This window comes from Apium graveolens, chromosome 9 (assembly GCF_009905375.1).
Source record: "Apium graveolens cultivar Ventura chromosome 9, ASM990537v1, whole genome shotgun sequence".
Lineage (NCBI taxonomy): Eukaryota > Viridiplantae > Streptophyta > Magnoliopsida > Apiales > Apiaceae > Apium > Apium graveolens.
Window position 1 is genome coordinate 137,625,853 of NC_133655.1, and position 14,391 is coordinate 137,640,243.

The 14,391-nt window shown below is 32.4% G+C and overlaps 2 protein-coding genes across 9 annotated transcripts; one reads left to right on the forward strand and one right to left on the reverse strand.

The window, feature by feature from the left end:
- Positions 1 to 3,535: 3,535 nt before the first annotated feature.
- LOC141683130 (protein HEADING DATE REPRESSOR 1) lies at positions 3,536 to 6,627 on the forward strand. The gene is made up of 3 exons (XM_074487827.1): positions 3,536 to 3,787; positions 5,662 to 5,981; positions 6,163 to 6,627. Exons 1-3 carry the CDS (start codon positions 3,694 to 3,696, stop codon positions 6,397 to 6,399), a joined length of 651 nt encoding a protein of 216 aa, XP_074343928.1. The 5' UTR covers positions 3,536 to 3,693; the 3' UTR covers positions 6,400 to 6,627.
- A 57-nt stretch (positions 6,628 to 6,684) lies between these two features.
- On the reverse strand, positions 6,685 to 10,367 carry LOC141683128 (uncharacterized). 8 transcript variants are annotated; one of them, XM_074487826.1, is made up of 6 exons: positions 10,211 to 10,367; positions 8,106 to 10,097; positions 7,979 to 8,025; positions 7,708 to 7,757; positions 7,544 to 7,618; positions 6,685 to 7,404 (listed from the first exon to the last, which is right to left on the reverse strand). In XM_074487826.1, exon 2 carries the CDS (start codon positions 9,868 to 9,870, stop codon positions 8,410 to 8,412), a length of 1,461 nt encoding a protein of 486 aa, XP_074343927.1. In that variant the 5' UTR covers positions 9,871 to 10,097; positions 10,211 to 10,367; the 3' UTR covers positions 6,685 to 7,404; positions 7,544 to 7,618; positions 7,708 to 7,757; positions 7,979 to 8,025; positions 8,106 to 8,409. The 8 variants fall into 8 exon arrangements, with proteins under 8 accessions (XP_074343927.1, XP_074343926.1, XP_074343924.1 ...); XM_074487825.1 differs by having other exon boundaries at positions 7,514 to 7,618; XM_074487823.1 differs by having other exon boundaries at positions 6,685 to 7,757; positions 8,106 to 8,163; positions 8,297 to 10,097.
- Between the last annotated feature and the right edge of the window lie 4,024 nt (positions 10,368 to 14,391).

Genomic DNA, 14,391 nt, shown 5'->3' on the forward strand with positions numbered 1-14,391 from the left:
TCTCAATTGGTGGATCAATACCATGAAAAGAACAAGCCATGTGCTAACATAGATACTGGATTGAACTATGAGGTCGGTTCATCTCAAAAGAAAAGCCAAATTGACAAGGAAAAGGAAAGTGTGAACAAAAAAGTCCATGTTGTGCTTCAAAAGGTGAATGCACCATTGTTCAAAGTCTGTGAGGTGAACTTCAGTGAAGAGGAGATTATCATCAAGTAAGAAATTACAGATAAAAATGAAGAAAAGAAAAATGTCAAATCAATTTTCAACATTGAAAGTGAGAAAAAGCCTGAAGTTAGTCCAGTCATCAAAACACCAGTAACTGAAATCAAAAATAAAAATTCAGGAGAAAAAAGAAAAACAGAAATGGAAAGATATGTGTCAACAAAAGCAAAAACTATGTCTATGTTGCAGATGCTCCCAGAAAGCAGTGTCAAAGATGTAGATGAACAAATCACCTAACTCATTTTTGTAAAAATATTGTTGGTGAGCCAAAGTATGGAGCCTACAAGTACAATGGAACTCAAGCTGATGACCCCTACTCTTTCTGTGATAAGTTTGATTGAATTCCATGCAATATGAAAGTTATGATTAGCAGTCATAAGTTAAGAAAAGATCTAAAAGAAGTAAATTTTAGATCTGTGATCAAAGAAGAAAATGTTAATCAAACTAAGAAAGTTGTCTCTTTTGATTGTTCAAGTTCTACTCATGTTAACTCTGTCAAGAAGAAGAATGTGCCCAACACTGGTTGGGTAGCTAGAAACACTTAAACCTCAAGAAGAATAAAGTCATGTGGATCATTAGCAGTGGATCCAGGCACATGATAGGTGATAAATCCTTGTTATCGTAGTTTGTGGAGATGGTCGGCACTTTGGTGACCTTTGGTGACAACAACAAAGGATTTATAATGGGATATGGCAGTTTAGTTTGCGAGAATATTGTCATTCAGGATGTAGCACTGGTTGCAGGTCTTGAAGTAAATCTTCTAAGTGTCAAATAATTTACATATAAGGGTTTCAAGGTTATTTTTGACAAAGAAGATTGCTCAATCAGAAGCAAGAAGACTAATAAAGTTGCTCTAAAAGGAGTAAGAAAAGGAAGCATGTTTCATGCAGACATGAATTCAATAAACAAGGACAAGATATGTTGCTTCCACACTAAGGCATCAAGTGAACAAAGCAAAATGTGGCACAAGAAGCTTTATCACTTAAACTGCAAGCCAATCAATACTCTTGTGAAAAGAGAATTAGTGAGAGCATGCCAACTTTGGAATTTGCTCAAAATGAAGTTTGTGAAGCTTGTCAGAAAGGCAATATGAAGAAATCAAGTCACAAAAGTAAAGCTGTGAATTCCATCAATGCTCCACTATAACTCATCTATATGGATTCGTTTGGTCATGTAAATGTCAGGTCCATTTCCAAGAAGAGATATGCACTGGTAATGGTGGATGACTACTCAAGATATATTTGGGAGGAATTTATGCATTCAGAAGATGAAACTCCACACATTATCATTGAACACATAAAGAAGATAGAGAAACAGGCTGAAGATCAAAATTATGTACAAAGATTGAGGAGTGAAAATGGTACTGAATTCATAAATTCCATATTAAATGAATTTTGTAAAGACAAAGATATCACTCAAGAGTTTTCTGTACCAAGAACGCCTCAACAAAATGGTGTGGTTGAAAGAAACAACAGAACTCTAGTTGAAGCTGCAAGCACAATATTGCAGGATGCCAAGTTGCCAACCAATTTTTGGGGGAGAAGTTGTTAACACAACGTGTTATACTCGGGATAGATATTTGGTGAACAAAAATATTGGCAAGTCACCCTACTCAATCATGTCAAAAAGGAAGCCTACAGTTAAGCATTTTCATATGTTTGAAAGCAAGTGATTTGTTTTAAAAGACAACTCTGAGTATGTTGGCAAATTTGACTCCAAAGTATTTGAAGATATTTTTCTTGGATATTCATTGGAAAGGACTGCTTATAGAGTCTATGTACTAGATCAAAAGAAGATAAGCACAGATGTGACATTTGATGATGATAAGTATCCTAGCTTGGAATGCCTTGATGACAGTGAAGCTGAAGGTTTGAAATTTGATAATCCCAACTTTGATAGTGATTCTGAAATGAATGCATTTATGTCTCAAATTGAGCCTAAGAAAACTGAAAAACTCTACTAGATCCTGACTGGATAACTGTTATGCAAGAAGAGCTAAATCAATTTGAAAGAAGCAAAGTTTGGGAATTGGTTCCTACACCAAGAAACAGAAGCACCATTGGAACAAAGTGGGTGTACATGAACAAAATAGATGAAAATGGTGTTGTTACTAGAAACAAAGAAAGACTGGTTGCCAAAGACTACTCACAAGAAGAAGGAATTGTCTATGATGAAACTTTTGCTCCAGTTGTAGGACTAGATATAGTTTCCTTATCCCGCTAAACTACGACCAAAATTTATCCTACTAAACTACGATCACGGCTTTTTCCTAATTCTTTTATTATTTTTATTATAAATCTACAATTAATTTATATTTATATAAAAATATTAAAGTTACTCCCTCTGTCCCAAATTATTTGTCCACTTTGACTTTACGCATAATTTAAGTTGTCTTGACCGCATATCTCTTTTGATTACTTTTAAAAATTTCTTTTTATGAGTAAAAATTTAAATCTTAAATTTTTATACAAAAAGAAAATTTGAAAATTGGTGAACGGAGATATGTGATCAATGCAACTTAAATTACACGTAAAAATCAAACTGGAAAAGTAATTTGGGACGGAGGGGCTATTATATGATTGGATAAAAAAATCAAAAAAAAAAACAATATTAACGAATCTGTGCATCGCACGGGATTTAAACTAGTAACAATAATACTGTAATTTTCAATTAATATATTATTTTTTCAAATTCAAATAGCTCTCAATAAAAATATCAAATTATATATTTATTATATAATATGCATAAGAGGAATGTTATCCAAAATTTTGATAATTATGGTCCATATACTACCAATTTAATATGGACCATTAAATCTTTTTGTAAATATTCGTGTATATGTCTAATTATTATCAAATTATATTGTATAAAAATTTTGAATTAACAAATTCTGCATATTAAAAATTGCAATTCAATTTATATTTAAAAAAATATAGTATTGGAAAAAAAATACATGAATTGCACGAGTTCTCAAGTACTATCATACTTTTGAGGGTTTGGAAGTTTGACCAGGCTAACAAGTCGACTTTCTTTTGGGAGATTTTGGGTTAGGGCTGGATTTAAGATTGACAGGCTTATATGCAAAAAAGGCCATCATACTTTTTCAGTTTCAAATCCTAAGCCCAATAAAAGAAATATAACCATAGTGATGCTTGTGTACATAAAGATAGATAAGTATAGCCCACATACAATTCCTTCTGGATGAAAATATGAGATCACCGTTGATTGAAGCAACCTAAACATGACAGTTACTTTAATCTCAGCCGTTCAAATATCTTAGATTATTCCGTCATGTAAATTAAATTTTCTCTCCAAACAAACAAGGAAAAATGACAACTAACAAGTCTTTCAGCTAAGAACAATACAACCCCATAATCCTCTCTCTCTCTCTCTCTCTCTCAATTATCAAGAAACTGCTTTCTTGAAAATTACTTAAACAGAAAGAAAGGAACTGTTTTTACTAGTATCATGGGAGAAGAAAGCAAGAAAATGGAAACTACCCTTAATGGATTTTCACCCATTTCATCTACTCCTGTTTTTTGGAAGTCTCGTAAAAGATCAGGTATGTACCTTGTGCTCCTAAACTATACTTACACAAATTTTGTGTCTATAATTTTTGTTAGTTTTTAGAGGTGGGTTTATTTAGCTTTGTTAAAAAATGTTGCACAACTGCTCAAGTTCTGATTTTTATTGATATTTGCTTACAAATTTCTTTAAATTTAGTATCTTTTTTTAGTTTTGATTAATTCTAGCTAAAACAATTTCATAATTAATACACATATTATGAAAAACTTGTAGATGAATGTTTGATAATCATGTAAGTATTTGTTTAAGGTAGGGAACACACCAACTGCCAACTAATAATATCTATGTTTCTTGTTGTTGCTTAAATGTTTGGTCTTGTTTTATTTGTTTTATATGTCAATTTACTTTCTTTGACTTTTTGATTGTTCCAATTTTTTTATTTAATCGTGTTTTGTTCATTATTTTATGTAGCTGTTTTAAATTAAAGTTGAGATCTTTCTTTTGTGTTGCCTTTTTACCTTGCTTTTGTCTGAATTTGAAAGACTTGGTCACATTGTTGTGCTTATGCTTCTTCACTGTTTTTGAACTGATATTTAAGAATAGGATAACAACAATGAAGACATGTGTCTGTAATCTATGTGTTTTGTAAGCATATGCAAGTGAGCAGGGGATTAGCGGAATAGAATGATTTTCTATTAAACTGCAAGAACTTATAAGATTGATAAGAACATTCTATAAATGGTTTGTTTTAGTTAGTGGACTTGGAACTCTGTGAATTCTTCATATGGATGTCATAAAACTTTCTTTTTTGTCGTGGTTGTTTTCCTTTTTTCTTGTGGTACTGCTCTTAAATAGATTTAGCTATGCAGTCACTCTTTGTATAGAATTTGTTGCTCCTGTCTGTCTACAATACACGTTGCTGTTCTCTTGTGTTGTGTATACTGCAGTCTGCAGTGTTACACGGAACATGAGTTGTACGTGGTACAAGTAGAGCTACATAGAATTATCTCCCGAAAATCGCTATGAGAACCCGTGAAGTGGATGTGTGGTTGATGCAAGGAACCCTGTAACTGTAGTTGGCCTTAAATCTTTAACTTCATAACTTCTTTATTCTTTCTGGCGTTCTTATTTTTATTTTTTCCTCTTCTTTGAGACTTGGCGGTTGCTAAATTTGGTGAATTGCAACAAGGTTGACCAGCAAATTGTGTAACATTTTACTGAATAAAATAAAGTAGATGCTAATTGGATTACAAGAAAGAAAAAAGTTAAACAGAATGTGTTCATGGAGTATGATGTATTTTAAAATAGTTTCTTTACCTTGAAATTTATCCAATGTCAAAGTGTATTTGCAGATTAGAATCTGTTGATTCTGGATTTTATCCATAATAAGATACGAGACGATTGTAGTTTTTAGTAATCTGACCACCGGGTTCACCCCATGTCTCCACTTGATTCAGTTTCTCAACTTAATTCTGCTAGAACTAATTCATTGGCCTTGGTAATCTTTTTTACCGGACTCAGCTAGAAGTGTCCAACATGTATACGGTTGAAGTGTCCAGCATGGAGACGGTTCCAAGTGTCGGACTCGGCAAAAAGTTGAGAAATTTACATATTTTGCCCTAAAATAATTTTCTAAGTTTGAGCGTCCATGTCCGAGTGTCGAGTGTTCGCGGGTACTCAATGAAAAAATGAAGAGTCCGGGTTTCCTTACCTATTTATCAGTTGTACCAACTACCAAGCACAATTAGGATTTGCAGATTGAATTTTAAAATACTTCAATAAATAATATATACACGCAAAATATTAAAAACATGTAACAAAAAGAAGGTTCAACAAATGATAGCTTCTTATGACTATGCATAGTAACTTGTCTACTTTGTACTGGGCTAAAGTAGTGGCTTCCTGTGACAGCTACTTTGAAAAAGGTAGACAAGGTAACTGATGATGCTGACAAAAGTCCCCCAAAACAGGAAGAAACTCCTGATGAAGAGATGGAGCAAGACTCAGCTCCAGCTTCTATTCTTTCAGAGAAAAGGAAAGCTCTTTTTGAACCTTTGGAGCCTGCAAGTATTAATGGTCGAAGGCCAACAGCAGAATCCTTACTCCCTCCACCAGACTTTGATGAGGCAATTTATCCTCGAGGCTGGTTGATTGGGAAGAAGCGAAAGCTTGTCAATGTTGATGTTGTTGAGAGTATGCGCAGGATTGCTGTACAGGAAATGAACAGAAAGGTGTTTCTCTTAATACTAACATAAACATTAGGACTATGGTTGTATGTGTGTCCGAGGAAGATGATATGCTTTGAAGTAACAATGTTCCAACAATGCAATTCTTAAAAGAAATTATGACAAGTTATCTCAATACATGCATAAAAGATGTTACATACGCTGAAAATATCTTTATATATTACAGGATAGGGAGATTGATGGACTGAATGAACAACTCGAAGAAGATTCTCGATGCTTGGAACATTTGCAGATCCAGCTTTTGGAAGAACGAAGCAAACGTGCAGATGTGGAGAGGCAAAACACGATGCTGGAAAACCAAATAAGTATGCTCATGGACATGTTGCAGGAGCAGGAGCAGGAGCAGGAGCAGGAGCAGGAAGAGGACAACGAAAATATAGATGATGGAGGTGCAGAACCTTGAAGTATTGTACTTCTCTATTGTGCAAATGTTTATGGGGTAGGAAAATATAGATATTGCATTTATTCACTATATGTATATTATATGAATGTTACATGTAGCGAAGATTACAGCCACCTAGTGATGTGTGATTTAAGATTTTCTTGTAATGTGAGGAATTCTATATATTTGTATGTCAACCTTATAAAAAGGATTAAATATACACAAAAGTGTGCAGTGCCTCTTCCTTCATTTAAGTTGTATAATGTCTTTTAACAATTCAGACAGGACATGTAAATGACAGGCTACTCTGAATCGGACTGGAATTCATAAGACTTCTAAATAGTATGCGAGAGAACTTTTAAACGTTCAAATAGTATTACTCTGGACACAGTTAATAACATGAGAGAACTTTTAAACGTTCAAATAGCATTACTATGGACAAAGTTAATTACATATTCCTAGTAAAAGGTGAAATCCTAGTGAGATGGAAGATTAATACAGTAACCTATAAGCTAAAATGTAAAAAATTGCTTCATATAACTTAACGAGTTCATACAGAAGTTAGAGATGGTTGACCTACTAAAAATAGAGATTGAAGATCATTATTCAGCCTACCGGAACTGGACAGTATTTCTAGCCTAGTATGCCGGATGAAGGATAGAAATTCAGAGAACTAACAAGCATAAAAAGAGTTGAGAACTTTCCGATATACAAATAACAAATAACTAATAAGCATAAATATAGTGCCACTGTGTGGTAAGAGATATGTGAAATTAGCACATGAAATCATATTTTCCTTGAGGTCTAAGAATAAACTCTGCAATGAAGTAACGTGCCCTACTAAAGTGAACAATGAGTAGGAAATTAAATTGAATGACAATTACAGGAAATAATAAATGAAATCCACGAACCTCGTTCCTTATCGTTACTCATACATCTCCAACAACAAAGGCATTATCTGACAATTCGAACTGTATGGGATGTATTTATCATCAGCAAGTACAAAGTTGCTCCGTCAAATTTTGGCTGAAACAAGATTAGTATAAATAGGAATCTTATTTATTATCGACTGTGAAAGAAATCTTATATTTAAAATATGCTCTGAACTTTTACTAGTATCTATAGCATCTCTAACATTTTTGTTCAACTTATGTCCCATATGGACCTTCATGTTTCGATTTGTTGTACTTTTCTTGCAGCTTCTTGATTGGGATCAACCCTGCTGCTTTCTTCCAATAAACTGAAAACGAAGCAGATGGATGTTTAATCTGCACGGCGGCATGCTCAGGACAGGTTCATGTAGGAAACATCACATGAACTTTTACTCACACAAGTCGCAATGTCTGATTGGTCGGAAGCTAGTAGATTTTCTTTCGAAGCTGAAAAAGAAGAGGAGTCTTTGTATGAGTCCTGTCTATGAGACGAAGTGCAATTATATCGCATGAATAATATTTTTCCTGAAGGTCTTAAGTTTGAATAATGTCCTGATGTCATGTGCTCTACTAAAGCGAATCATAGCAAATTTAAAATCAGGGGGGGTCAATTTATCCAATCTGAGTTATATTCAGCACAGGATTTAGATAAACAAAATGTTGATTACCATAAGCTACTAAATAAATTGGGTCCTGTATGAACATCGACCAGCACCTGTAAAATAGCGAAACAAATTAAAATTTGGGCACCTTTGGAGAGTATAAATCACAATTGGGCTCAAGTATACCACTTACCAAACATTAATATCTTATAATCTGATCTGAAACCCACAAACTAACTAGCCTGCACATGCTGTTCTGGGGATGAAAGACAAGCCATGTGTAGAAAATTAGAACTATCAGCAACACAAAGAGGATGAAGATAACATAAACAACGAATACTATATAAAGCAAAACTTATCATTGAGCAAGTCATAAAAATTAACTGAAAGCAAAAACGCTGCAAGTCTGCAAGATTGGTTCCTCAGCTTAAAGGCAGAGACCTAAGATATATGATCAAATATCATACGATAGCTAAAGGATTGGAATAATAAAAATTCTAAAACTTGAAAGCAGCCTTCTTTGATTTCTTATCTTTTTCCTGCATCTTCCGTTTCCTCTTCTTTGCATTCTCAGCAACCATGTCACTGAAATCTTCCTGCTTATTACGGAGCTTCTCCTCCTCCCTGGCTTCCTCGTACTTGGCTGGTAGAACATTCTCCATACCTTCCAACTCTTCTGGGTTAAGTGACACTTCAACTCCATCTGATCTTTGACCTCTATGTAAACCAACACTTTTCACTGCTGGCTTGACTTGTGTAGCATCACTTACCTCATAGATATGACTTGTACCAAGAAGGGTCCCTGGAGCTATCTTGGCTTCCTTCTGCTCAAGCACTTGGTAGAGAGGCTTTTGAGAATCTTTCCACTGCTGCTTGCGTAGGTCAATAACATCTGGTGTCTCAATACCAGTAGGAGTGCTTGATAAACTATCCACCGACTTGATGCCATCTTCTACTGCATTATCATCTGGAACTTCCACTTCCTCTTCCTCTTCCTCCACTTCTTCCTCCTCAGGCTCAAAGTCTCCCCAATGTTTAGTTTTATCTTCTGCTTCCTCCTCGTAGTTTGGTTGTTCTGGTTGCAGACCAAATACATCTCCATACAAAGGACAGCCGTTGTGGTCAACAGGTGGTTTGCCCCAGCCTCCAGTATGATAACCAAATAAAGCTCCACGCGGAATAGGAGCATTTAGTCCAGGAATTTTCAAATGTGGATAAGAGGGGGGAGGACCATGTCTCTGCATATTAAGGAGCCACGGAGGCGGAAGACCTTTTTCCATTCCAAGTGCTTCTTTCAGTTCTTGTGACAGCATTCCCGGCTTCCTCTCCTTCAGTTTAACCTCAAACTCTTTTCCTTCATAATACAGATCACCGTGTAATGTAAAGGGCGGTTTTTTCATGTGCTTAAAGAAGGCGTCATGGAGAACCTCGTAATCAATGTCCATTTTCCCCTTCTTACCTTGCACCCTATCACGTTGCTTCTGTTTAAGTTTCTTGTTTTCCTCCTTTTCAATATAGGCTTGTCTAAGTTTAGCAATGCCTGTCTCCGCAATGTAATCAGGTAATTCATAAGGTTTCTTGTCCATACCGCGCTTTCCCTGCAAAAACTTCCTTTTCTGACTCCAATGCCTAGGTACAGGAACAGTATTCCGATAAGATTTCAGATAAACCAGCAACTTAGGATCCGGTGCAGTGGCATCCCAAACCTCAACTACATGAGGCCTGGAACTAATCTTTTTCAACTCACCAATTTTCATCCTACGCTGAAGCTTTTTCTGTTTATTCGAAACACAAACAGCCTTCTCTTTTCCAACCTTCTCCTCTTCTTCATCATCAGAATCATCTTTCTTCTTGACAGTTTTCTCAACGTCCGCCTCGTCTTTCTTCACATCTTCCTCCGCAGCAACAGACTTAACGAAACTAAATTTTTCAAAAACCTTCCTAAACTCGTCATCCATAACTCCGTCGAGATTAGCCTGATCAGGAACATACTCAACTTCAACGGCCTCAAAGGCCGCTGGAGAATCAGAATTCTCCTCGGCCTTATCAATGACAGTGGATGCATCACTTTCATCTCCGGTAGATGCATCAGCTACCTTTTTCTTCTTCTGATTTCGACGCTTCCTGCTTCGCTTACTCTCCCGCAGCTTTTTCGCAGGCGTTGCCAAACCGCCATTAAGCAATTCTGATGTCATAGTTGTATAAAATTAGTCCCTGTTCCAATTATCTGACGACAATATATATTTTTGCACAGAAGAATCAAAGAGAGATACAATTGTAACAAGATTCGATCAATACCTGAATTTAGAGGCGGCGGCTGAACACAAGCGTATTAGTAGAATTTTAGAACCCTAAAATATTTGAGAGCTTAAAATTTGTAGGATACAATGAGAGGGTGGACGACCATTTATATAGAGTTTGGAAGATTTCAGATTCGATTAAAATTAGGATACCTTGGACCCCAAGTAACATCCAATTTAATTGAATATATATATTATCCGATTTCGATAAAAATTCTGATACCTTGAAGCCAGGTAACATCCAATATATACTATATCTATCTATCTAATTGAACACCCTCTGTTTGGTAGTCGGTTGCTCGGTACTCGGTACAGTTATTTGGTACGACAAATAACAACCGTCAGATCTAAAGTCAGAAAGATGAGAACTATTTGATACAATAATAAAATATTATTATATTAATATTGAAACTACTCTCATGAATTCAGGGTTCGAACCTCGTTAACAGCTTATTATATTTAAACTTTTATATTCTTTATTTTAATAATTTCTACAGGTTCAGAGCTCGGATCCCGTGAACAACATATTATATTATATTTTTTATTTTCAGTCAAGTCTTAAATTATTATAAAACATATATTGTTATAACTTATTATATTCTTCAATTTATTTTTCAACTATTAAAAATTATATTATAAAATATATTATTAAAAACTATAGAGTGTTAAAAGCAATCCGTGCATCGCACAGGTTATAGGCTAGTATATTATTATAACCAGAACGCACTTTATTTGGTAGTCGATTGTCCGTTGTTTGGTACGACAAACAACAACCATCAGATCTAAAGTCAGATAGATGAGAACCGTTGGATGCAATAATAAAATATTATTATATTAATATTTAAATTGCTCTCATGGATTCAGGGTTCGAACTCCGTCAACATCTTATTATATTTGAACTTTTATATTTTTTATTTTAACAATTTCTAGAGGTTCAGGTCTCGAGTCCCGTGAACAACATATTATATTATAATATTTATTTTCAGTTAAGTCTCAAATTATCACAAAATATTTATTATTATAACTTATTATGTTTTTCAATTTATTTTTCAACTATTGAAACCATATATCAAAATATAATAATTTTAAAATATAGTTATATTATTAAAAATCATTCAAGTGTTAAAAGCAGTCCGTGCATCACACACGTAATAGACTAATATAATTGAAAATATAAATTTCGGTTTCGATCAAGATTTTGAGAAATATGAAAACTTACGATGGCCAAAATAGTGTGGGGCAATGTTCACATACTAAACACTAAAATTTATATATAATTTTGATATATTTTGATTGATACGATTGTTATAAATGCAGTGATAAATTATTATAAAAAAGTGTAAACTAATTAAAAAATAAAATCAAATTTATAGAATTATGTGTTTAACATGTAGTAATGAACACACCACTGAAGAATCGATGTCTAAATTCTAAACCTCATGTTCTGAGACCGAGTGTAACTAAAACGGACTCGTATTAAGGCCTTGTTTAGTTAAATCTTCCTGAGTACTTAGGTTACTCCAAAATGTAGTAACAGTTACATACGACAATAATGTTCATCTGGAGTTACGTACTACCTTACTCTTTTTTTTATTCAGCATTATAAAATTCTCTATTTTTATTGAAAGAATTTTTTTCTTCTTTATCATCAATTATTTAAACTTTTTAATTTTCTTGTAGTAAAATAGTTTTGTATATTTTATTTTTTATTTATAATTATATTATGGGTTTTTTTTATTTTTTCATCATAATTCATTGTTCAAAAGTACTTTTCTATAAAAAGTTTATGTTAGATATATTTATTTAATATGGCATATTTATGTTTTTATTTTCTATGTAGCAATTTTATAATATTTATATTCAGTTTTATATATATTTGTATGTCAGTATAATTAATAATAATATTAAATATAAAACTTCTAATATGTAATTTTAAGAAAAGTGACAATAAAATTAAATTGAATAATGAACCAAACACATATTTTTGATTATCCAAGAAACTATTATGTTGTAATTTTATTCCAGGAATACCTTAATTCGAGTATAACTGCAAAATGCGTATAACCAAATGAGGTCTAGGTATTCCGCCCTGTGTTAGCCCAACAGGATATTAAAAGAAGGTATTATTATATTATTCATTGTTTAATTGTAATTATTATTATTTAAATATAATTATTATTCTATATTAATAATAAATTTAATGAAATTCTATTATAAAATTAAGGATTTTTTATGTTTCTCTATATAAGAATATAAGAGGGGTTTTCTTAAAAAAGGCCATATTAAACATACTAGAATACAAAGTATCGTTACACGCAGCGCGAAATTCTTTTTATAAATGATGTAATTATAATATTATCAATCAATATTGATTAAGGGGTGATTAATACGGTAAATTGAAAATTATGAGTTACATTATATATAAATTTTAATATTGTATTTTGTATTTCATAAAATTTGTTATATGACAATTAAAATTAACACTTGCGAATGCTTTCTCGTGTGACAAAATGAGAGTCGCAAAATTTAATAATTATTTGGCTTAAGTTATCAGTAAATCCGGCTTTCAATTGAAAAGAAACTCAATAAAAATATGTCAAAGTATTAAGTCTCGAGTCGTTATTTAAATTTCAAGTAAAAATATTGATCATAAATATAATTCAGTAAACATATATTTTGCAATTTGAATGTAATCTTTACGATCAAAAATTATAAATATTTGATATAAGTTAAACCGATTTTAAAAAACCCGCCCCCGCCTCGTAACATATGTTCCATGTTTAATTATACTAACTTAAATCCGGGTGTAATGTACTGATTTTCGTTAATATTTAAAATTTGTTATTTATCCTGTCATATTATAATTTTTAAATATTTATAAAAATATATAATAATTATAAATTTATATAAAAATATATAATAATTATAAATTTATAACAAAAATTATAGGATAACATGATTTCTAGTTTAATAGGATAAAGAGATTATGTCTAGTAGTTTAATAATTTACTATTTTAACAATTTAGTAGTTTAGCGTATATATAATATTATTTATTTATTTATTAACAATAAAATAAATTATGGTCGTAATTTAGTAGAATAAGTATACTTATTTAATAGTTTAGCAGATATATAATACTATTTATTTATTTTTTTAATAATCAAAATTAGGGAATAACAGTCTGATTTATCCTAGTATAGATTATTCATTCAGTCAGAACATATGCATGCGGCATTTGGGGCATTTGTTCGAAAGAGAGCACTATAAAGAACCCTTGATTTCATTGTAAAATTTCATCAAAAATTGTTAAATTTTATTTTAAATAATATAAAATCCGTTGTCAATGTAATATAATAATTATATTTGAATATAATAAAAAGTTTAATAATTGAAAATTGAAAAGAAAAATTGATTTTAAATTTGGTTATAATGTGGAATAATTTCGGATAAGTGTGACCTATGATTTTACTGCAGAACCACTTTAAACTATTTTATTAAATTTTAATTATTTTTTAAATAAAAAATTATAAAACTTCATTTTTAAGTTGGTAAATAAAATTTATAATTATATAAAATGAAAAATGAAATAAATTATGTATTTATATTTTTTAAATTACTGTTATCAACGAAGGGAGTTCCTATATAAGCCACCCCTGGGGTGTTTGGATAGTAGTTAACGAGGCTGGTTAACGAAAATCGGAATTTTAATCCCATATTATTGTGTTTGGACTTTGGATTAATAATTTCATAATTGAGAATGAGAACATGATTTTTATTAGATGATTAAATCATACACTTTTTACCCATTTATACCATTTCATATTCATTTCCATTAAACCTCATTCCTATAAACCTTATTCCAGTTTTCCAATCTCATTCCCCTTGTCAATCCAAACGCCCCCAACATAAATAGATTCGCAAAGAGATCAGTAGTACGCCCAGATAGATTGGAACTTGTAGCAAGTCCATCATATCAAACTTCAAATTATTTCTTGAAGTAAAATATCAAGCACTAGCAAGCAGCTTTAGTCAGATGAGAAGCACCACGTCACGAGGTGAGTTTTGTGACTCAGCACATGTTAGGCATAGAGAATATTAAATTACGTTGATTGCTAGTAGTTAAGAATTTAAACATTGCACACTTGACCACCAAGTCAAATTAACAACAGCAACAAGAC

What these genes read in the sequence shown, in the direction of transcription:
- LOC141683130 (XM_074487827.1), top strand. Translation starts at nt 3,694, where the DNA reads ATGGGAGAAGAAAGCAAGAAAATGGAAACTACCCTTAATGGATTTTCA. An exon ending in GAAGTCTCGTAAAAGATCAG is followed by an intron (nt 3,788 to 5,661) that starts GTATGTACCTTG and finishes TTCCTGTGACAG; the next exon opens with CTACTTTGAAAAAGGTAGAC. An exon ending in TACAGGAAATGAACAGAAAG is followed by an intron (nt 5,982 to 6,162) that starts GTGTTTCTCTTA and finishes TATATATTACAG; the next exon opens with GATAGGGAGATTGATGGACT.
- LOC141683128 (XM_074487823.1), bottom strand. Translation starts at nt 9,870, where the DNA reads ATGGATGACGAGTTTAGGAAGGTTTTTGAAAAATTTAGTTTCGTTAAG.